Genomic DNA, 22,874 nt, shown 5'->3' on the forward strand with positions numbered 1-22,874 from the left:
AAGGAGATGAGTATCATCAATTGCCACCCCCTCCTTGCCTCCCCTCCCCTTCTTCAGCAATCCATCCTCTCCTCGCCTCCTCATGAATTACCAAGGAGGAGGAGGAGGAGGAGGCAGAGGGGGCAAGGAGGGGGCAGACTCCTCCTCTTCCTCTTCAGCAATTGACATTCCTCCACCCCATCTCACCTCCTTGAGGCAGGTTTCTGCTTTAAAAATAGGGGGCACCCAGTGGCGGGAGGGTGGGGGTGGTGGCTTGTGGGGGGGGTAGGCTTTCTGGGTGGAGACATCTGGGGGTGGGCCTTCTGGGGCATTAGCCAATGAGGACCTTGCTCCCTTCCCTCCCTCAATTGAGCTCCTCCTCCACATACTTCTCCTCTTTGGCAATTGATATTTCCCTGCCCCCTCAGGAGTGGAGAGGGCAGAGGGACATCAGTTGCTAAAGAGCAGGAGAATGAGGAGGAGGAGAAGGCAGACTCCTCTTCCTCTTTGGCAATTGATGTCCCTCTGTATCCTCCTGGAGGAGGAGGAGGAGCTCGGGTGATATAGTGAGGGAAACGGGTTAGGCTCTCATTGGCTGAGCCCCCAGGACATCTCAGCCAGTGATCCCCCAGGACATTGGGCATTTTCCAGAAATAAGGGACTGTGCCTTAAAATGCAGGACACCTGGCAAGCCTGCACCCCTGTCTACCAATTTGAACCTTTTTGGCCCACCTTCTCACCTCCTTTCACAGTGTAACTTGTAGTGGTCACTCTGGGGCTGGGTAGAAATTTACTCCCATCTTTTACAAGGGGTTTTTCACCTACACTATAGTGTTATGGAGATACAGACAATTAGCCTAAGACAATGTCAATTTGAATAGGTTTCCTAAGCAGGTGTTGCGGGAGGTAGAATTTGGTGCCATCTACTGGCACACTTGGTGTTGGATAGGAATTTTGAACTTCTCCTGAGTATCAAGACAGTCTGGGTTTGGGAAAAAGATTCTGTCCTCTAGTCTGGTTTTAGGATCTTTCCCCTCACTAGGGGCCAAAGTGGCTCGAGGGCTTACACCAACTAAGTAGCCTTCCAGCATTTGAGCTGGACCTTTGACCAACCATATTGATCAGGGATTGCTCTCAAAGGCTTTGATGTTTTCCCCAGGGCAGACTGGAGACTCAAGTTCCCATCCACTCCCATATCACAAATTTGCCCCCTCCCTCCATTTGACTAACAACTACCAAGAAACATTTAAATTGGTGACAATTAATAAAGTCGTTCTTAGTTCATTCCACTTCTGTTGTCTAGTCTCTGCATTCCCCTGGTTTGTCAGCAAATAGTGTCCTAAGCCTAGGGCAGTGGTTCCCATACTTATTTGGCCTACCGCCCCCTTTCCAGAAAAAATATTACTCAGTGCCATGGAAATTAATTTTTTTAGAATTTTAATAGCAAATAAATAGAAAGATATATGTTCCTGTGGCCATCACTGCTCCCCTGGATTGCTGCAGCGCCCACTAGGGGGCAGTAGCGCCCACTTTGGGAATCACTGGCCTAGGGATTGAGATAGACCCTTCAGCTGCATGAAATTCCACAAGGCAGGATGGCTTCCAGAGGAAGGTGGTTTATGATGATGGTGGATCAGACAGAAATTAACAAGTGTGAGCACTTTAATAGCTCTAAACTACCTGTTAAGGATTGTAATGTTGGTTCCTGCCTGGCAACCTGAAACACTGATTAAGCATCTGCTGGAAACTGGGTGCTTAATTGGAAACAATCAGATTCAAAGCAGGTTGCTTTTTTTTTTTGCCAAGCCAGATTTTCATTTAAAACTTGCTGTGATCCATTGTGTTCTCTGCTCCCCCACACCTCCACTGCCATCATCACATGCTCTACAACCACCAGAGGAAAAAGATGAACTTGGAAATGCAACTCAGAAAGGTTTTGTTATCCTCATAACTTTTTCTTGACCCTAAACCTAATGATGAATTCTTTTCTAATTATCATCTTCTTCATTCCAGCTTCCACCTGTTTTTTGACATTGTATACACACATGGAAATATATTGTCCACCCACATTCATAGATCAATTTTCTGTTATCATTTCAATGGAACTGATTGTTTAATTGAAGATTAAAAATTAATGCATGTATAATGATTCCATGAGGACACGTCAGACAAAAGCATGCTGTATCAAGCAACCTGCATCCATTTTTCAATTTGGCCATAAATTTGGCTGGGAATTGAATAGTAAGTAGCTGTGATTGCAACACCGGCCTCTGAAGGCACTCACAGGAATGAAAATAAATGAACAGGCTCTCACATAAAGCATGTTTCATTATAGTTATTAGTGGACAGGTCTTCAGCAAGATTGGAGGTGAAATTCCCTACAAGAAATGTTGGCACATGTCTATGGAAAAAAAATGGGATGAAAGGAAATTAGAAAGCGACCATGTCATAACTTCTGCAAATAATAAACTTGTTCCCTTTATTCTTGTTCTATGTGCCTGAAAGGAGAAAAAGAAAAGGAACCACCATTTCAATGTCATTTGTTAGTTTTATAGTGGCTAATGTAGAAAGACTTTGCATTGATAAAATTGCATTTTCTACTCCATACAGAAATACAATCATAATAAAAGGCTTTTGTTTAATAGTGCATGTAGTTGAATGAACTTTCAAAGTTAACTGATTTTTTTATCAGCAACAGAGATCTAAGTGGAAATTATTAATATATTCTTTTCTCTTTATGTATTTCAGGTAAGAAACTTTTGTTCGACTTAATTCTTCTGTTGGTATGGTAAGTTTATTGTGAATTATGTTTACTTTGTTAATTATAACCCCAAACTGCCCCACGTTGAATGAAATCAGACAGTTTTCAGCCATAACCTTCTAATTCATTCTTGATCCTTAATAGGGCTTGCATTCATTAGGACTGGAATTGATCCATTGAAAAATAGAATTTCCCATGCTTGGTACTATGGGAAAACAAACAGGAGACCAGGGTATAAGGAACACTTTAACACATATTTATCCTTCATAGTTAACATCATGATGGGCTTTCTTCAGTCTGTAGTGCAGCAATGTGGGTAATGTGGTCCAATAGCTGTTGCTACAGCCCTATAATTCCTAATGGTTAGGGCTGATCTAGTTGCCATCCAACAATATGTGAGGCTGAAATATTCCCATCCCTGCTGATGCACACAGTATAATTATTTGTTATGTGTAGCAATGTCCTAACAATGCTATCTGTGTCCCCATCATCTGTACATAAAAACATGTGTTTATGCCAGTTTAGTTAGCCATAACAAATAGTGCTTCACATCAGATTTTTATATGAGTGCTCTGTTTTCCTTTCCAACTAAAAATGTTCACATGGAAAGTTGACTTGTTGGCAGCTAGCAAATACTGGTTGGCAGAAAATACTGAAATTCAAGAATCAGAATTTCAACGCTTGGAATTATATAGCAATAGTTTTGAAAGGGCCGGATGTTTTTGTGATTTATACAGTATCTGAATAATCCTTGAAGAATTCTATTTTGTAGCTTTTGTGCAATTGAATAACCACATTACTCTAACATCAGTCAATCATATACAGAATGGGAAGTATAATTTCATATTGACAAGAAGTTGTGGAAACAGGATGTTGACATAATATGTCAAATACTAAATGTAACTTGATATGCTGTTCAATATCAATATCAGTCAAGGTCAGTTTACATTGCTTTCCATATCTTGGACAAATTTCAGCTTAAATGTAATGTTGACCGGAACTCATAAAATCTCATTGAAAGTGAGGAAATGCTTGCATTTTAGTTGACGTAAGAATGTAAGTTGTATGTAATCGAGCTTACTCCCCTTGCAAGACAGATTCCCATTTCCACTTCTAGCAAATTATTGTCTATTTAACTTAGTGAGTAATGGCTTAAATTTCCTTACTCATTCTAACTACGATGGAACCATTGCAGAAATGGCATTTTCATAAGTGTTGGCTTACCAATCAGCAATTTATTCAATTGATTTCTTTCACTCAAATTAGCACTGGTGAAATTTAAAAAAATCTACATTTTTTAGCCTGGAAGCTGAACCGTAAATGGGAAAACCTACATTTTTAATCTATGTGTTTATATAAACCAGAAATTCTTTTTTAAAATGGTATCATATTTTATATTGCTGGAATTTGTTTTGGGTAGTTGGTTGTTTTAATCGAATCACATTTATTACATTCTGGTGTTTTAGCTGTATTATAAGTCACGGTGTACCACATGTCATAAAATTTGATAATATCCTTAATTTAGTGCCATCTTTTTATCTGGGCCTGTCAATACATAATGAGAAATTGGCTTCCAGTCAGTATCAGAAGTGCCATATTCCCTTTGTCAGTTTTGGGATGCTATATAATCCATCAGAGCTACCAGTATGGCCTCCTACCATGACCTCAAGTGCAGTTTGAAACTGATCCAGACTATCATCAGTCTCATCTAGGCATGGATGAACACACTACCCACTCGATCATTTTGCTGAAAAACAAAAGATTGAACAAAATAATTATGATATCTTTATATCGCTTTCGGCATCAGTTGTGAGAAGTATTATAGTCTTCCTAAAATAAGGAGTCACTCTCTGGACAGGGATTTAATTAACTAATGTGAAGGAAAGTCAAGAGTCCATCAACTTCTCATCCAACACAACTGGAATTGTTCTGAGTAACAATAGTGAGATGAAATGAATTTCGACTTTACAGTAAATGTGGGGTCAAAAATTGATCTTTTGTGAATAACTTCCTTTGTAAAGAATACAGTAAAAGCAGCATCATCACAAGCAACTTATTTCCTTAGGACTGGCATAATTATATCTGTTCTCCGATTGATGTGTGTAAAGGTGTGTGATGTGGCAGAGAGGAATCCCTTTTGATCCCATCGCTGCCACCAATTGTAATGGAGTGAGGCAAGGAAGATGGCTTGATGTTGATGTTAATTATATTATTATGTATTTAATTATCTTCGCTGCCACCAAATGGAGGAGATGTCAGGCAGATGGCACTTATTCTTTTTAAGCCTTCTTTATTTACTTCAGATAATGATGTTACTTAACTTAGAATATGATTGTGACAGAGACTTAGATGGATTAAAAATCAAAACAAGTTTATTGCATGTACAGAGCTTAGTGGTTTCAATAACTTCTTAAAGGCACTTAAATTAACGGTTACAAATAGATGTGAGGTGTTCCAACTTTCAAAATACTTCTTTCTCTCAAGACTAAACTAAAACCTGATCCTCTTGGATCCACTGGGATTAATTTCCCTTCTCCACAGCCTCTACAAAATAACCCTAAACAAGTCACCCAACTTGCTTAGTCTGGCCTATTAGAGGTCTGTTTCCCTGGTTTCCTTAACTTGGAACCAGTCTGTCCCTTGTGACTAAAAATCACAGACTAAACTGGGTTTTTAGAACATTCCCCCTTCTCCTTTCCAAACGGCGGTTGGCTCCGCCCCCGTTGTCATGACAACCTGTCTCATAATGCTGAGCTGGTCACCCTCTGGCATTATCAGCTCCAATACTTACCATTTTAAACTTAACTAAACCTGACTGTTTAAACAAAATCAAATAAACATGTCATCTATAAATCAAAATAAAATCATACACTTCTTTACAATGTGTTACAAGTAGAGTGCTAGATTCAAGCTAATTTCATCCTGATCATTTTTAACTTTATACAGTATCAATGATAATTTTATTCTTGCTATTTCTTCAGTGTCCAAAGCTTTATATTAGTCTATAAGATGTTTGATACTTCACGTCTGTCCCGGAACATTTTGCAATTTCAGCTGAAATATGTGGACTCTGCAGAACATAAGAAGAGTCATAGTGGATCAGAGCAGGGTAGTGAACAACAGTGATTCTAGTAAATCCACTTGCAGGCTTAAAACAAAATTCTTCTCCCCAGCAATTTGTATTCAGAATGTACAATGCCTCTGAAATGGGAGATTATGTTTACTGTCATGACCATTAACTGTTGATAGATAAATTTGCCTGATCTCTTTTTCAATTTATCATCATATTAGCATTGAATTTAACAAGTAACTTATGCAGAATGTCTCGTCTCTATCCTGAAGATTTTCACTCAATTTCATTCTGTAACATTTTTCCAGAGTGGCCAGTCATTCTGTCCCGTTAAACTTCTGGATAATTTGGAGGATATTGGAACATGATCGTGATAGGAGTGTTGTGTGGTTTCCGGGCTGTATGTCCGTGTTCTAGCAGAATTTTCTCCTGATGTTTTGCCTGCATCTGTGGCTGGCATCTTCAGATGCTGGCAAAATGTCAGGAGAAAAAGGCTGCTAGAACATGGGCATATAGCCCGGAAACTACACAATACCCTAGTGATTCCAGCCATGAAAGCCTTAGACAATTATCATGATTCTTTGTAGTGATGCTAAAATAGCTCTGATATGCCCAAGCCTATATGTGTATGTTGAAAAGTCTCAGATACAAATAGTATTTTTCTGACCCTTCAGGCATCAGATACACTACAGAGACATGTATGATATACTAGTACTCTGTTTACTATGACAGATAGAGTTAGTGAAGTGAAGTATTGGAGTGGTTATTAATCTATCAATGTACTGTAGGACTTCTGTTATTCAAATAGAGCCTAATGTGGAGGGGAGGGGACACATTCTGTGAATAGTAATATCAGTTTAGCCTATTCACAGCGAAGGTCTAGTGTGGCTTAGAGATGTCCCATGGCTGCAATCCCTTTTGTTTCACTTGTGTAAAGCTAACCAGAGAATGCAGTAATCATTCTATGAAATCTTGATCTACACAACAAAAGTGGGAAATCTCATAAAAATACTTCCTAGGAGAATTAATCTTGAATTTGTATCACCCTATAAAATTAGGATAAGACTTACAGCAGCAGAGATGATGTTGAAGCACCTCTCCTAGCAAGTATAAATTGCTAGTTCCTTAGATTTTAGGATATGAGTGGGCAGGGCATTTAATCAAAAGATCAATATTTTTTCCTTGAATTTTGGAAGTGTGTTTGATAATTAAGTTTAAATTACTGCGAAGAATACAGACTCTGAAATGTTTGTGAAATTAAATAAATAATGTGCAAACACCTAAGGCAGATAGTTTCCAAGCAACCAGAATCATGTTTCTGCAGAAACTTGAAAACTGTGAACCCTGCAGATTTTAGACAAAGCTGGTGTTTGCAAACTGTAAATTATATCTAATTAGTGCTGCAAAGTGCCGAGTCTAAATGAGTTCACTCCTAAACAGACATGCAGAAAAAAAGCTCTTACTCTCTTTGTGTTCGGGGTAAAAAGAAATGAGCAATTTCTTTTACTTTGTTTCCTCCCATATTTAAGTGTTCATCCTTGGCATGGGCTCATTCAGACTGTTAATTGGTGTTAATTTATATTGCATGATTTAATGTTGCTTTTTTATTATTTTTATTATCACTTCTTTACCCAAATTCTCTCCTGCTTTTTTTTTAAAAAAAATAAAGTGTTGGTAGATCAGTGCCACATTTTGGTTGTTTGTGTGTGTTGGGGATCTTGTCTGGGATCTGAGTTGTGATATTAAATATGGATATGCTGATTCCCTCACAGTCTCTTCATGGGTTTTCCATTATATTGCAATGCTCACATGATAGTCCTTTTCTCCTCCAGTGCTTTCTTATCTTTAAAAAAAAACTAGAGAGAAAGAGTTGTAGAACATCAGTGGTAAACACATTATTATTGTTGTGTGTTTCGGCAAGATTATCCACCTTTTACTTCCTTCCTATAAAAGGGGGGATTCTCCTCCAATGCCTCCAGTCACTCAAGGAGTGTGAAAATGTGTTGTGAAATGTGGTCAGACGCTTTTCCTTCAAGTAATAACACCATAAAATGTGCCAGTTTTGCACTGCACCTCTAGAGGACTTTTAAAAGGAAAACTATACCCTTAGCTCATAAGCAGTAGACTACTGTGTTTTGATAAAATAACCTACACCCACACACTAGTTTCCAACAATATCTTATGTCTTCTTTTTCTCAAATTTGTATCTTCAGTCCAAATTACAACAAACTGGTGGGGAGGGAATGAGCTTTATGTCTTCAGCAGCCTACTGCTTCATCAATAATGCTCTAGACCAGGACTTTTAAAAAAATTCCACTTGTAATCCCTTTCTGCTTGAGAATTTTTTACACGACCAGGTTATATAGCTATATAAAATAGATATAAAAATAAAATATTTTACTGACAATAAATCAGCATTTGCAAGGCTTGCTAAACAGACTGATTTTTCTTTACATGAAATACAGATAGAGCATCTTCTGCAGAGTCCACCGTAAACACTACACAACAGATACACGTAAATGTCTAAAACAGCCACTAGGTGGCATTCAGAAAATCTTTTACTGCTGTCAATTTTTTTAGGACCCTAACATTGAGCTGAGAAGACCCCATTTGTGGTCATTACCCTCAAATGGGATTTTTAAAAATGAAAAGATTAAAGGAGTGGGAATGAAAAAAGTAGAGGGAACAAACATCCTGAAAATATATAGGTGTGAAGTATTGGATGTATCTACTTTGATTAACACAGTAAATTCGGCAATTACATGTATCAATTAAAACAACAAGAAAAAAAACTCCAGAATATTCCAGAATGCTGGAGGAAAAGGATTAAATACAACCTGAAACAAAGTGTAACTAGACAATAAACATTTACATTTGGAGATGATGTAAATTATGTTTACATTGCTGAAAGTACACTATTGAACTTGAGGTACACATTCAATGAATAGTTGCTATGTGCCATTTTGCCTGGTATAATTTACTGTCTTATTCTAAGTCTCAGTATATTTACATTTATATTTACAGGAGTCACAAACAGTATATGATTTCATTCAAATTTTGCAAATTTGGGATTTTCCTACATTAACAAAGAGAGAATTGGGCCTCATTTTTAAGCTGTTAAAGTGAAAAATGAGAAATCCAAAATAAGCTATAGCATATGTTTTATAAATCCCCACCTACACTTTCAGTGCCATTTCAAATAGTTCAAGGCTATATGCAATAATTCTTCAAAGTATGTCAAGAGAGAATGCTTCTGGAACATGGCCATACAGCCCGGAAAACTCACAACAACCTATGTGGGTTCAGTTTGTGACTTAGTTGTAGTGGCAGCTGAGAGCTCCCATATCATACTGGCAGTAAATCTGCTCTAGGTTTTAATCTGAATGCTAAATTTGCCATTTAAGGTGCTAAATATATTTTAGGGATAGGGTTCAGCAGTTTGGATAGCTCCATTAAACTTCAAACTAAAATCTAGAATGGATTCACAACTCCAGTGTGATGGGTGACACAAGATCCAATTACACAGTTAAGACCAAGTGGAGATGCTGGTAGTCTAAAATAGTGATTCTAAATCTTGATCCCTAGTCTGCCATTAATCATGCGTCTGAATGTACTGCTTTAAATAAACGTTCCTCAATATCCCAGTAAAAAGTCACAAATCTGCTACTGGCATCACACTTTCCAGTCATCAATATCATATGGGAACAATTAAACCACATTATATTGTAAATTATAATTACAGTATCCTACTGAACCCTGTACATACATATAATTGTGCCTAACCCATGTTCTCATTTCCTGATCTGTGATGGAAAGTATATTGACACATATGTTGAAAGGTATCAAAGAGCTAAAATTGGAGTAAATGGTGTGGGCTAGCCAGTTTCGTCTGATCACTATAAATATCAGGGAAAGAAAAATGGATAGATCGAAGGACGAATAGTATTGTCTTTGTTAAGGAATACCAGTGTAAAACCACTGCCTCTCTTTCAACTGGAAAAAACCTCAGCAACTACCAGGTTATATCATTCCTGGAGGTGGTGGATAGAATCACAGATGGTGATCAAGAAGAACTTTGGATCAGGGCCACACATTTTGCCCATTTCCTCCAAGCACAAGGTTTTTGCCCAGCTTGTTGGCTGCTGGGGTTGGAAAGGATGTATGTGTATGGCTAAAGTCCAAACTGTTTATTCTGGGCTGCTCCCAACCCAGGAGACAACTGTGATTCTGGCTTATTTCCTCTGCACAGTAGATCAGCAGTGCCTGCCTTTTCAAACTGTGGAACTAGATCATGCTCAGCTAGATAATGTTGAAGTGCCATGCTTAAGGCATTCTCCATCATTTCTCAGTAAATTTCCAGACAGATAATTAAGATGAATTAGAACACTTTATAAAATGATCATGAGATACAAAACAAAGAAGAATAAAAACTTTCAGGGGGAAAAAATCAAAGTTACCATTTTAGGTTTTAAAGCTAAAGCTTTGGGGATCTTCTAAGAGGTTGTTAGCTTTGCTATGAACCTGTCTGCAAGCTGAGCTTCTCAGATACAGGACACCCCCTTGATGGGTTGTCCCCATTTGCTGGGATGAATTTCAATCATTTCCATCCTTTCTTGCTTTTAAAAAGACATAAAACATTTCTTCTAACTAGCTCTTTTAAGTGTTGGTTATTTTTTATTGTTATTGAACAATTTTCTTTGTTTTTATTGATATTTGTTAGCTACCCTGAGTACTTTTTAAAAGTGAACTGTTGGAATTAAAAGAGAGAGAGAGCCATACAAGCAATTTATGAAGAAAGCTACTTGCATGTTAGGGACAACTCAGTGGAACACAGCCTCTCATAGATTGAAAGATTATTTTTGGGGCACAGTACAGCCATCATTAGAACAGAGAGAAGTTTCACAAAAGTGGGAATCCACACTGGTCCAAGAATAAATCCAACAATTTGAATCTTCTCAAGAAGATAATACATACCAGTGGTATAGGCAGGTTTTCATGACAGGTGGTATGCTGGAAGCAGGCAAGTTGGCTATTACAAGAGAGGGGGAGATTGACAGACATTACTCTCCCTATATTCTAGTTTCGTTGACAAGTAAGAGCCTACAAATGTAGGTGGACACTTCTTCTACCAAAAATGCTCCTGACTGTCAGATAAAATCAGAAAATGGAAAGAGTATAGATTCTGGATTAGAAAGTTGGCCTAGGATATATTAGAGATACCTGGAACAATAATGGTACACCCCCCAGCTGTCTTCTAGAATCCTCTGAACTGCACCAGTTAAGATGGTGTGGGAGGGGTAAAGTAGGGGCCATCATCTGTCATAATCTGACCATATCCAGCTGTTTCCCCATGATCTGACTGTAAGGTCCTTTTGATGTGAACAGCTCATTGATAGAATTGCAGCCTACAGAGGACTCCCAGCCTTCACATTAGAAAATGAAGATCTTTCCTCAGAGCAGTATACATTATTTTGTGGCTGGAAGAGCTTTCTGCTGCTTGAAATTATGGCCTTGCTGAAGGCCTAGTCAGTCCATTGAATTAAAAAATGCCCGTTTGTTAACAAAACCTGTCCTGAGTTTTCTGTGATGAAAACTGGCATCCAAATGTTCCAGGGAGTTCAGTGCCTTGAAGCAGCAGAAGCAATGACAAAGTGATGATGAGAGATGAATCCAATCAGAGAAGAGTTAATAGTGTCTCTAGTGTGATGGCAGGAAAGGAACTACTCTTCATCATCTTTATATCCACACAGAGTTGTCCAGTGGTGCTAAATCCATTTTTTCAAAAAGTTGGCTACATATAAGGACTGATGAAAGTTAGGAAAATATTGTAATTACTCAGTGTGACATTTTGCAGGTAAAGTCATTAGCAACCTCTTTGAATCTGCAATTAAATTAGGAATGCAAATTTTCACTGATTGTATCTCAATGTTACTGCTAGGAATTTTTGAACTGGTCAGCGCTGGGTTGTACATGGATTGGCTGCAAGAGACTTGAAAGCATCCTCCTCCATCCTGGTCCCTATCAGATGTTTTGAACTATAATTTCCATTCTTCCCAGGTAGTATAGACAAGGATAATGACAACATTACTCCAAAACATTTTGAGGTCCCCAGTTTGGGGAAGCCAAATCCAGAATTTTTCTCTAGTTAAAATAGAGGAGTTGGGAGTTCTTTGGCTAGGCAAAGTGAGCAATATCCTCAGGGAACTTGGTCTGGATCCATACTCATAGATTCTCAACTACTATGCCTTCTTTTCCCTTTAAGAAAAAACAAAGACTGTTAAAATAAGAGTTTTAGCTGCAAAGCTTCCCATGTTGATTTATGGTATATCTTTTGTTGTTTCTGGAGAACAACAAAAGAGTCAACAGACAAGAAGAAAATAGACAGAGAGGCACAGGGACTGTGTAATGTGTTATCCATGCCTCCAAGGGAGCAATAAGTAAGATGTCTTTGGATTGCCTGCCATGCCAGGTGACTTCAGAAGATCTAATACTCTGAATATCACAAATCCTTAGAAAGCACACAAGCAATGGAAAGCTGCAGCATCCAGGCATGTTTTCTTCCTAGAGAATTGAGGTACAAAAACAACACAGACATATTGGATGTTATGCTATTTGTATGCAAAACATAAAGAGTATTAAGAATGGCTCCATTATTACTGCTTAGCCTCAAGCTTCCCAGATCTTGCAACTCAGAGGACTAATTTGGGTATATCTGACTTCAGAAACTAGTTACATAATGACTATTAATGGAACTTGTCAAAGGCCAGCACAGTGCGAATTTGTAAATTATAATATTATTAACTGCCGGTTCTTTTTATCTAACAAAGGGAGGGAGGTTGGATGAATTCCTTATTAAAGCATCAGTCTTTGTTTCCTGATGTATCCCCTCAAAGCAACTAATCAAAAATAGAGAGTTCATTGTGGTTTAATTCAAAAGTGGCATGTTGTGCATATGCTTGCAGTTGGTCATACATTCTTTTTATCTCTGTCTTAATGTTATGGCTATGTGCTATTGATCTTTTTCCCACTTGTCTTCCATCACAGCCAACACTGTCATCCTCTCAATGATTTTAAACAGATGACTGAGAAAAAACATTCTAGGAATACGAGGCCGGTATACCATCACCTATATTTCCTTGTAACATTATTACTATTTACAAAACATTAGTGCAGAATAACTATAAGTCTAGAAATTTTGGTGAAATAAATTAACCCCCCAAACTCTGAGTTGTCTCATTCACAGGTCAATGTAAATGTACTTTGTCCCACAAAAAAAACAGGAGGGGAAATCATTCCTTTCTTTGAGTAGAGCCGTGAAATGCAAAACTTAGTCCAGCTGAAAAAACCTTTAAAAACTGGTACTACTCTTTTCACTGTAGTGACACTTCTGGCTTTTTTGGATGCCTGGATGAGAAAACAGTGGTGCTCCAGGGTGGCTGGCTATAAAGTGGCATTAGCATTTTCCCCTTTCAGTAGAGTGACTTCGACTTACCCACAGATCACATCAAAATCCATAATTTGGCCCCAAAACCTGTCCTCGTCTTATACATGACTTGTCTTACACATGAGTATATGTGGTAATTACTCCTTTGTGCCTCTGATAAAAGTCTGTGTAACACATGAGAAATTTAAAGAACTTCTTCCTTCTCTGAAATACTTTTAATGCAACTGCAGGGCCGGCCCCACTATTGAGGCACCTGACGCCGCCGCCTCGGGCGCAGGCCCGGGGGGGCGCCGTCAGGCTGGGCGGGAGGTGGGGCACCGCCCTGACGGTGCCCCGCCTCCCGCCCAGTGCGCCCTGGCCCGTCTGGCCTTTTCTAGCTGGCCAGACTGCAGCGGAGGTCCCTGCAGGCCGCAATCGCGGCCTGCAGGGACCTCCGCTGCAGTCTGGCCTGCTAGAAAAGGCCAGACGGGCGAGCGGGAGTAGCGTGGGAGGCGGGGCCAGCTCTGACGCCGCTCCCCCCCCCGCCCAGCGTGCCTTGGCCCTGCCTCCCACGCAGCGTGGGAGGCGGGGCCAAGGCACGCTGGGCGGGGGGGGGAGCGGCGTCAGAGCTGGCCCCGCCTCCCACGCTACCCCCGCTCGCCCGTCTGGCCTTTTCTAGCAGGCCAGAGTTCAGCGGAGGTCCCTCCAGGGCGCAATCGCGGCCTGGAGGGACCTCCGCTGAACTCTGGCCTGCTAGAAATGGCCAGACGGGCAAGCGGGGGTAGCGTGTGAGGCGGGGCCACCTCTGGCCCCGCCCCCCCGCCCAGCGTGCCCTGGCCCCGCCTCCCACGTTGCGTGGGAGGCGGGGCCAAGGCACGCTGGGCGGGGGGGGAGCGGCGTCAGAGCTGGCCCCGCCTCCCACGCTACCCCCGCTCGCCCGTCTGGCCTTTTCTAGCAGGCCAGAGTTCAGCGGAGGTCCCTCCAGGCCGCGATTGCGGCCTGGAGGGACCTCCGCTGCAGTCTGGCCTGTTAGAAAAGGCCAGACGGGCAAGCGGGAGTAGCGTGGGAGGCGGGGCCAACTCTGGCGCCGCCCCCCCGCCCAGCGTGCCCTGGCCCCGCCTCCCACGCTGCGTGGGAGGCGGGGCCAGGGCACGCTGGGCGGGGGGGGGCGGGGCCAACTCTGGCCCCGCCCCCCTCACTATTCGCCCTGGCCCCGCCTCCCACGCAGCGTGGGAGGCGGGGCCAGGGCACGCTGGGCGGGGCCAGGGCGCCGGTGGCGGGGGCGCTTTTCAGCACCCCCGCTTCACATCAAAAAATATCTCCGGCCGGCCCTGTGCAACTGGCATATGTCTCTTCTTTGTGAGCGGTCTACTTATGTGCACAATGTTGTCTATACAATTGGGAACTTTAGAATTCTTCTGGTTCTTATTCTTTTTCTGGTGAGTACATCTGAGGCTGCTGTACAAGAATAGTAGCCTGTTTCTATAATTTTCAAAGAAGTCATGACCTTTGTTTGGCTCTCAAGAACAGAGTTTGGCGGTTCTGTGTTTGAAGTTATCCCTTTCATTTCAAATGCACACGAGGAGTGGGAGATACAGAAATTTCTATTTTTATTTTTTGTAAAGCTACTTGCCTTGCAAGGGTGTTATATGTTTTTTAGAATGACATATCTTAAAAAGTAAACGTATGCACAGGATTTACAAACATCTTGGTTATGGAATGAACTGTTTTGCATGTTCTTCTGATACTTGTTATTTATTTTGTTTTTCGTTTTAAATGTCATTCTAGGATGAGTGTAAAATAAAACCTTAGTGCAATTTCTTTTCATATTTCCAAAACCAAGAATCCTGCTTTCAATCATTCTTGTAGATATTCTTTGCATTAAGATATAACCACAAAAAGTAAATGCAATAGGAATAAAATATTCACATTAAAGAAACAGCATAAGGTTAATATCACTTTAAAAAAAATATGGATTAAGCCCCATTCACATATTTTACAATCACAAGTAGCTTTCTCCATTCACAAATAACACCATTTGACAACTTATATATTTCAGAATATTTGAAGTTAGAAGAACTGTAATGCAAAGAATGGTTACAAAGTAAAACACATTACTGATTGTTGGCAGCATTAAGAATTTAGAGGGAAAATAGAAATATAGATAAAATCTGGACCCCATGAGACATTATCAAAGTGTTTAGAACTGTTTGCGTCTAAATATTTTCTGCATTTAAATGTGCCATCTTAAAAGTCTTTGGGAGACAACTGTTGTCAGTACAATATTACATGCTGGATATATCATTGTAATTTGCCACACCATGATTATGATTGACAGGTAGTTTATCAAAATGGACTTGTCTCTCATAGCATACTGAGAGTGCTATATTGGCTTTGTCGTTTTGTCCTTATGCTGCACACATTTTTGGTGCAAAGCATTTAATTCAGCAGTTTTTATGCTTGATGCTTCATTTTTAGAAACATAAGCCTGCTTCATGGGAAATATAAGAAGTAAAATGGTAACAGGATCTTGACAACAAGGATTTACTATGCTGCATCATCAGATTCCAGCACAGTACAGCCCTCTTATCTGCAGACTGCACTTTCTCTTACCTACACTCCAAAAAACATTTCTCTCTTTTGTGGGCCTCTTTAGATCTTCCTGTGCATTTCTGTGGCATGCTTCTGGCCCAAGCATAGTCAAAATATACACTCCACTATTATCTATGGTTTCAGGTAATCAACGGGGGTCTTCAAATATATCCCTGATGGGCACAAGAGTCAGATTGTGGTCTGTGGACCACCAGTGGTCCCCAAGAACTAAAATATAATCGCAGCCTCATCATTACTACACCATTGCAACAAGAGTGACTGGTCTCATGAAACCCTCTGATAGTGCTGAGGCAATAGGGATGTTGGGAAGGGAGAGGCTGACTACGCATGAAAGGTGCAACAACCAGATTCCTGACTGTTGATTCTCCTCCCTCCCTCCTCCCTTCCCCTGAGCGGAACCGTTCCATGTGGCACCTGGAAACGGAGGTGCCTTGGTTTCTTGGTTTTTAGGCCTATTCCTCGGGTTATTTGGGGTGCTCATTCAGAAAATTGCTTTAGATCCACATCAGCTCTAGATTATTAAATATGGTTTTTTTGTGGGCAAGTAGATGGCAACTACTGGATGGCATATGTTCTGTATCAGAAATAGAGCTGATGTGGTCTATCCAATGCAATTTTCTGAAACAGCACACCAAATAACCAAACTGAATCTAAAGTGGCCCAAAACCAGATTTATAACCCTTTTGGTATTAATGTTGGAGCATGGTCCCTGGGCAAGTTGTCCCTGGTAAAAAAAAAAAAAAAAAAAGGTTGGGAACCACTGTTGTAGAGGGACAAGGCTTTGCATGGACTATGACTCCAAAGTCTTCTATGTTGGGAGGGCATTTCCACTCTGCAGGTTATGTCTGCCCCAAAGGAGATCTATAAAAAACAAAACAAAAGAAGTATACCAGAAGTGATACTATCCAGTCACTTAATGTTATTTTTAAAAGACCTCTCGCGGGCCTAAAATGCTCAGGGGAGACGTAAAAACATGGCCAAACAAATCCCAAATATTTTTCAGACAGGTTTTTTTAAAAATAGTGATATGTATGTATATGTGTGGTGGGAATTGTTGCCCTCCAAGTTGTTTTTTGGGAGTTTTTTTTTTCATGTCAGGAGCAACTTGAGTCGCTTCTGGAGTGAGAGAATTGGCCGTCTGCAAGGACGTTGCCCAGGGGACGCCCGGATGTTTTGATGTTTTTACCATCCTTGTGGTTGTCGGTGTTTCATTTCTAAAGTGTTTCTAAAGTATCATTAGTGAATATTTTGTTACTATAATGAGAATAATAAAATTTTGTTACTTTTGTTATAGTAATTGCGTAGGTGGGGAAACTTCAGGGGCCCCTTTCTCCCTCATTTTTACAGCTATTGGGGTAAAATTTGCTACAATGGTAGAACACATTTACCACTGTTAATCCATCAAGTTTCAAAATGTTTCAGTTATCCATAGATTTTTGGGGAATTTTCAAAGATTTTATAAACAACATGGTTTTTTTTAAAAAAAAAAAACTACAAGAGCTATCTACTTGAATGTTCTATATAATGACAAAAAATAACAGGGGATCATTCCCCCCAACTTTCAGAAATATTCATCTATCTACTGATTTTAGGGAATTTTTAAACATTTTGACAAATGATTTTTTTAAAAAACCCACAAAAGATTTCATTGAATGTCTTTCATATTAACCAACAGAACTTCCATTTAGGGATTTCTTCCCAGTCCAGCACAGAGATTTACTTACTAGAAGTATCAGTCAGTCCTCGTCTATGCAGATTCAAGAATTTACTGGAACACTATCTGACTGCTGCTACGGAGAGACAAATCTCTCCCCTATCGTGATTGGGGCTTTCTGATGTTGAGCAGAATTCTGGGAAATGTAGTTTAGGGCAGGGCCTTTTGAATTCTCTGACATAGGGCCCATCACCTTCCCAAACTACATTTACCATAATTCTGTACTTTCTCAGACTCTTTCCCGGCAAACCCTAATTTCTCTCTCCTGCCTCCCTCTCCTAATAGCAAGAGGCCATTAATTTAAAGAGGAATGGCAGCCTTCTTGTCTTTGCTTTGCTTCCTTCCACTGAAAATAAAACTGACTTTGGGAGGCTAACGAGGTTTACAAAATTCAAACCAAAAAGTATTGGGTAAGTTTTGATTCTTAAGTTTTTGGCATGGGCCACATCCATATGTCGGGTATCACATGATAAGTACAAATGTAACAAATTTGATCTGACTTATGAGGACTAACGACAATTTTGCACAGCCTTAATGTTTATTGCATTAGTACTATGATAACAAGTTAAGTATATGATGCAATCAGCTTTCAGTATAAGTATAATGACATATATATCAATTTGTATTTAAAAATAATTCCCAGGACATTAACTCATCATTATGCTGTTTTTCAGTGATGAATAGCAAGTAAGTTTCTATTTTTAACGGTGTCAGAAAACATACGCAGAAAACATACTTTCCAACTAACTTCTGCATATTTCTTTTGACGTCTGTGACAGTGCTATGTGTATGAACTTAGCTAAGCCCTGGGAAGGTGTGATGGGAATCGTCAAAGTTTCCCATCCTGTTTCATTGTCCAACCGTCAGCAGTCTCTTGTATCCTCGGGGGTTCGATGCAGATCAATAGGACCCATAGAAAGCAATGGTTATAATCTGGATCACTGTGTCTTGTATCCTATGAGGTTCGATGCATATCAGTAGGATCCCATGGAAAGCAATGGTTGTAACTTGGATCACTGTCTTTTGAACTCTCTGGGGGTCTATGTAGTTCAATAGGATCCCATGGAAAGCAGTGGTTTTAACTTGGATCACGGCCTCTTGCTACTATGAATACAACTCATACATGAATTACTTAAGGTATATAAATAATGAATGAATAAATATAATTTTTGTATGACTAAATACATTGTTGCTTAGCATTACGTCTAAATGAGCCCAGAGTATGTCTTACCTTGTGGTTTAGTTGCAGACATAAGTCTGTGTAAGCCAACATTTGTACTACTTCCAAGGAATGCAAGTTAAGCAATTTCCATGCATTTCTGAAGTTTACAGTTGAAATCTGATATGCTTATCTGGGAACTCAACAGACCTTTATCCTTTAAGTAATTTTTTAAAAAAAATAAAATAAAATAAAGGATGAATAGTCATTGTTTCAGTGCTTTCAGTTTGGTAGGAGTCAAGCCTTTTACCCAAATAGAAGCAGGAGAAACCATTTTATGTTGCTTCTTTGAAGCAAAATTAAAAGACCATTAACTTCTGAGGTTCTCCTTGAGAATTGTCCACAGATGAACAGCTTGTTGCCTGCCTGATAATGTCTCCTGACAACAGTGGAAGGATTGAAGAGAATCTGTTCCATAAGCTGCTCTTCCAACAGGATGTTTAAAACCAATTTCTCAAAACACTGTTAATTATTTAACAGTGAAACAATCTTGATTCCAAAGCCTGAGTTTGAGTAATCCTTTTCAAAACCAATATACTGTACATCTGGCATTCTACAATTTACATATTCTGTTTCTCAGAACTACTGTATTTATTACCAGAGGAAAATAGATTATTAATTAGAGCCAAAGGCTTCTTTGATTAAATATACAATTAATTAGCTATACTAAGCCCATCCCAAAGCTCCTAATATTTTCAGCCGGGTTATTTTTCCAGTAGTTTTAATTAAAATTGCTCTTAAAATATCACAAGTTAGCTGCATGTGTGCTTAAGCTAAAGTTAGTTGTTCATTATTTTGCTGCCTTCTTTATGCCGCCAATTTAATCTTTAGTGGTTAAATGTACATAGAAATCATCTGAATGGAAGATTCATTATATGCAGATAATGGAGAGATTTTACAGAGATGTAGCTTCATTGTTTTATATGCTGAAAATAATTTATTCAATCATCAGATGTTAATTGTTTTGATGAAGCAGAGATAGCATACTTACCAAATTTGGCAAAAACATTAAGAAGTTACATTAATTCCAAATATAATAATAATAATAATAATAATAATAATAATAATAATAATAATAATAGGACAAATTATTGCCAGGAAATTGGCTTGCACTTTAATTTATTTTCTAGAGTTGCTTTGTTGTATACTTAAGTGTTGCTGGGTTTTTAAAAAAAAATCATGAAATAATTTCAAATTAAAATAGATTTAGGAAAAATTGGGAAATTTCTCATGAGGTATTGTGAAATACATTCTCGAACACTGGAAGCTTAAGTAATGTTAGAGAATTGAAGTAGTTCTGTGGGAGAACATTAAAAACAAAAATAATTGTCATCAGAGTGGATATATAAAAATGTTTGAAACAAGAGTCTTGCAGCATCTTCAAGATGAACTGATCCATGGTAGCTCTGTGGTCTTCAAAAAGAAAACAACAAAAATGTTGTTACAGTGCTTGGAAAATGTGGACAAAGTCTTGCTGTAATTTCAGCTAAAATAGCATATCTTTCTACCGTCCTAATTTGGCAGAAATAATCATGATCAATCCTCTGTTGTTCCATGGCACATTCTGCACTGTCATATAATCCACATTATATGCTTGGAATTGGATTATATGAGCCTACACTGCCATATAATCCAGTTCAAAGCAGATAATCTGAATTTTATATGTTAATGTAGAAGGGACAGTGTAGAAGATGCTATTAAAATATCCCCGTTTCTCTCTCCTTCTATGTTCTCCCTTCCCATCTTATTTTAGTTGCTGCAGAGTTCAAAGTGTAAATGTAGTTTGCACTCAGTCAATTCACCAGAGGGGAGAGTGGACTCTTCTAAATTGTATATTTTTCTTGTATATTCTTCTTCATTAATATTTTTTTGTCTTTTTGACTATTGATGTGGTGCTTCTTCGCCACAGGCGTCCTGGTTTTCATCTGTGAAATTTTAGAGACAATAAGAAGTAGGTCTGGTCCAATTGTTCATTGCAGCTAGACATTTTAACTATTAGCAAATTAGTAAACAATCTATTAATTCAATAGTTCTACTCTAGCCGCTACTAAAAATTCAGTTTGGTTATGGATCTAGGGAAGGCTAGTTGCTTCCAGAAATATGCACTGAATTCTTCTTTATAGCATGTTTTATAAATTATTTCGAGCATAATTATGTAGGTGTGGTACTGAATTTTGTCTAATGCATATTTTGAAGTAGTTCTCAAACTAAATACAGTAGAGTCTCACTTATCCAAGCCTCGCTTATCCAAGCCTCTGAATAATCCAAGCCATTTTTATAGTCAATGTTTTCAATATATCATGAGATTTTGGTGCTAAATTCGTAAATACAGTAATTACAACATAAGATTACTGCGTATTGAACTACTTTTTCTCTCAAATTTGTTGTATAACATGATGTTTTGGTGCTTAATTTGTAAAATCATAACCTAATTTGATGTTTAATAGGCTTTTCCTTAATCCCTCCTTATTATCCAAGTTATTTGCTTATCCAAGCTTCTGCCAGCCCGTTTACCTTGGATAAGTGAGACTCTACTGTAGTATCAATGTAATTCCGGGTGGCCTTAGTGCAGTATTACTTAAGGATATATTTGTATCTAACTATCTGTCCTTGGTACATCATTTTCACTCTTCCTAAGATCCAAAAGATAAGTCAGTTGTTATTTTAAGATACCACAACTGGTCTTTAACTATGTGTGGTTAATCTAATCCTGTTTCCTAGTAGGTTTTCAATGGTGACTCTGAGGTCCATAAGATTAACTGTGTTTTTGTGTGTGTGTTTTGTCTTTTGGGGGTATCTATTGCTTTTTTTGTGGCCTACTCTTCTCTTTACTTCTGGATGCTGTAATTGTTCTGCCATCTTCTGCAAGAATAACTAATGCATTCACCAAAATGAAAACAGGAAATGTAATTTCCTGTTCTCATAGCAGTATAAAATGCTAGATATGTTAATGCAATCTATCATTTTTCATTTTAATATGAAAAAATCTGATAAGATGTTTTCAAAATGTCTACCTAATCTTGTTGTCATATATACATCTTCAGTAGGTTGTGATATTAATTGCAACGTTCTTGCTGGATTCTGCTTACAGTTTCCTCATTACTGATGAATGAATTTGTTCTGAATACGATTAATGTAATAACAGAACTGCATACACCACTATTTTTCCTTACTCATGCTTATTACCTGAAGAGATTGCCTTGCTATTAACGTATATACCCGAGTATAAATCAAGTTTTTCAGCCCTTTTTTAAGGCTGAAAAAGCGCCCCTCAACATACTTGGGTGATGGTCCAGACAGTAAGGTGTGGGGCTTCAAGAGAGGAAGGCCTCTTCTTTCCTCTCAGCACAACAGTCGTGTGCCGCCCTTGTCCTCCTCCCTCACGCACCATCCTTCTCCTTCTCTCTCACTTCCAAAGTCACAAGTCTCTTCACCTTCACCTTTCTCTTCTTTTCCTTCTCTCTCCTTCTTTTCCTCTCCTGTGTTGTCCCTGCCATACTGGGCGTGAGGCAGGAGGGGAGGGAGTGGGAAGAGAGAGAAGGCATGGGTTGTTGTGAGTATTGGAAACTAAGCAAGGGAGGTTTATATATCTGTGGAAGGTCCAGGGTGAGGGAAAGAATTCTTGTCTGCTTGAGGTATGTATGAATGTTGCAATTGGTCACCTTGATTAGCAATTTAATGGCCCACAGTTTCAAGGCTGGCTGGTAGCTGCCTGGGTGAATCCTTTGTTGGGAGGTGTTATCTATGCTGTTTGCATAATCTCTTAGGAAAGGGGACGTTGGCCAAATTGCTCCAGCTATTTTCCTAGACAGATAACTATGAAAACCATTGTGTGTATGTATATATAGATGATCTTCTTTACCAGCCAGATAAGCTCAGGATGTTTGTTCACTTAACCGGAGACTGAGAGTCTGCCGCTCCCATGGAAACTTTCTATACTGGCAGCCAAGTCTTTGATTGTATAAGATCAGCACCTTTGTCTTTTGAGGTCTACACCTTTGTTTTATGTGGAACTGAACGTTTGAGTCAGTATATCTGTGCCATTATTTCCTCTTGGCTTGGTGCTGTCCCAGGGGGCATCTCTGAAGCTGATTA

The 22,874-nt window shown here is 39.2% G+C and overlaps 1 protein-coding gene across 6 annotated transcripts in view; it reads left to right on the top strand.

Annotated features, from left to right (window-relative positions):
- The window catches only part of pdzrn4 (PDZ domain containing ring finger 4), a 286,890-nt gene that overhangs the window by 184,784 nt on the left and 79,232 nt on the right, over window positions 1-22,874 (top strand). The window contains exon 1 of one of the 6 annotated variants that reach the window (XM_062982482.1): window positions 2,746-2,767. The exons of the other annotated variants lie outside the window; for them this stretch is intronic. Within the exon in view, the coding sequence (XP_062838552.1) occupies window positions 2,765-2,767 (3 nt within the window). The 5' untranslated portion in view covers window positions 2,746-2,764. Of the gene's footprint in view, window positions 1-2,745; window positions 2,768-22,874 lie in introns of those variants that run through there. 6 annotated transcript variants of the gene reach the window in all.

The sequence above is a fragment of the Anolis carolinensis genome, chromosome 5 (assembly GCF_035594765.1).
Source record: "Anolis carolinensis isolate JA03-04 chromosome 5, rAnoCar3.1.pri, whole genome shotgun sequence".
NCBI lineage: Eukaryota > Metazoa > Chordata > Lepidosauria > Squamata > Dactyloidae > Anolis > Anolis carolinensis.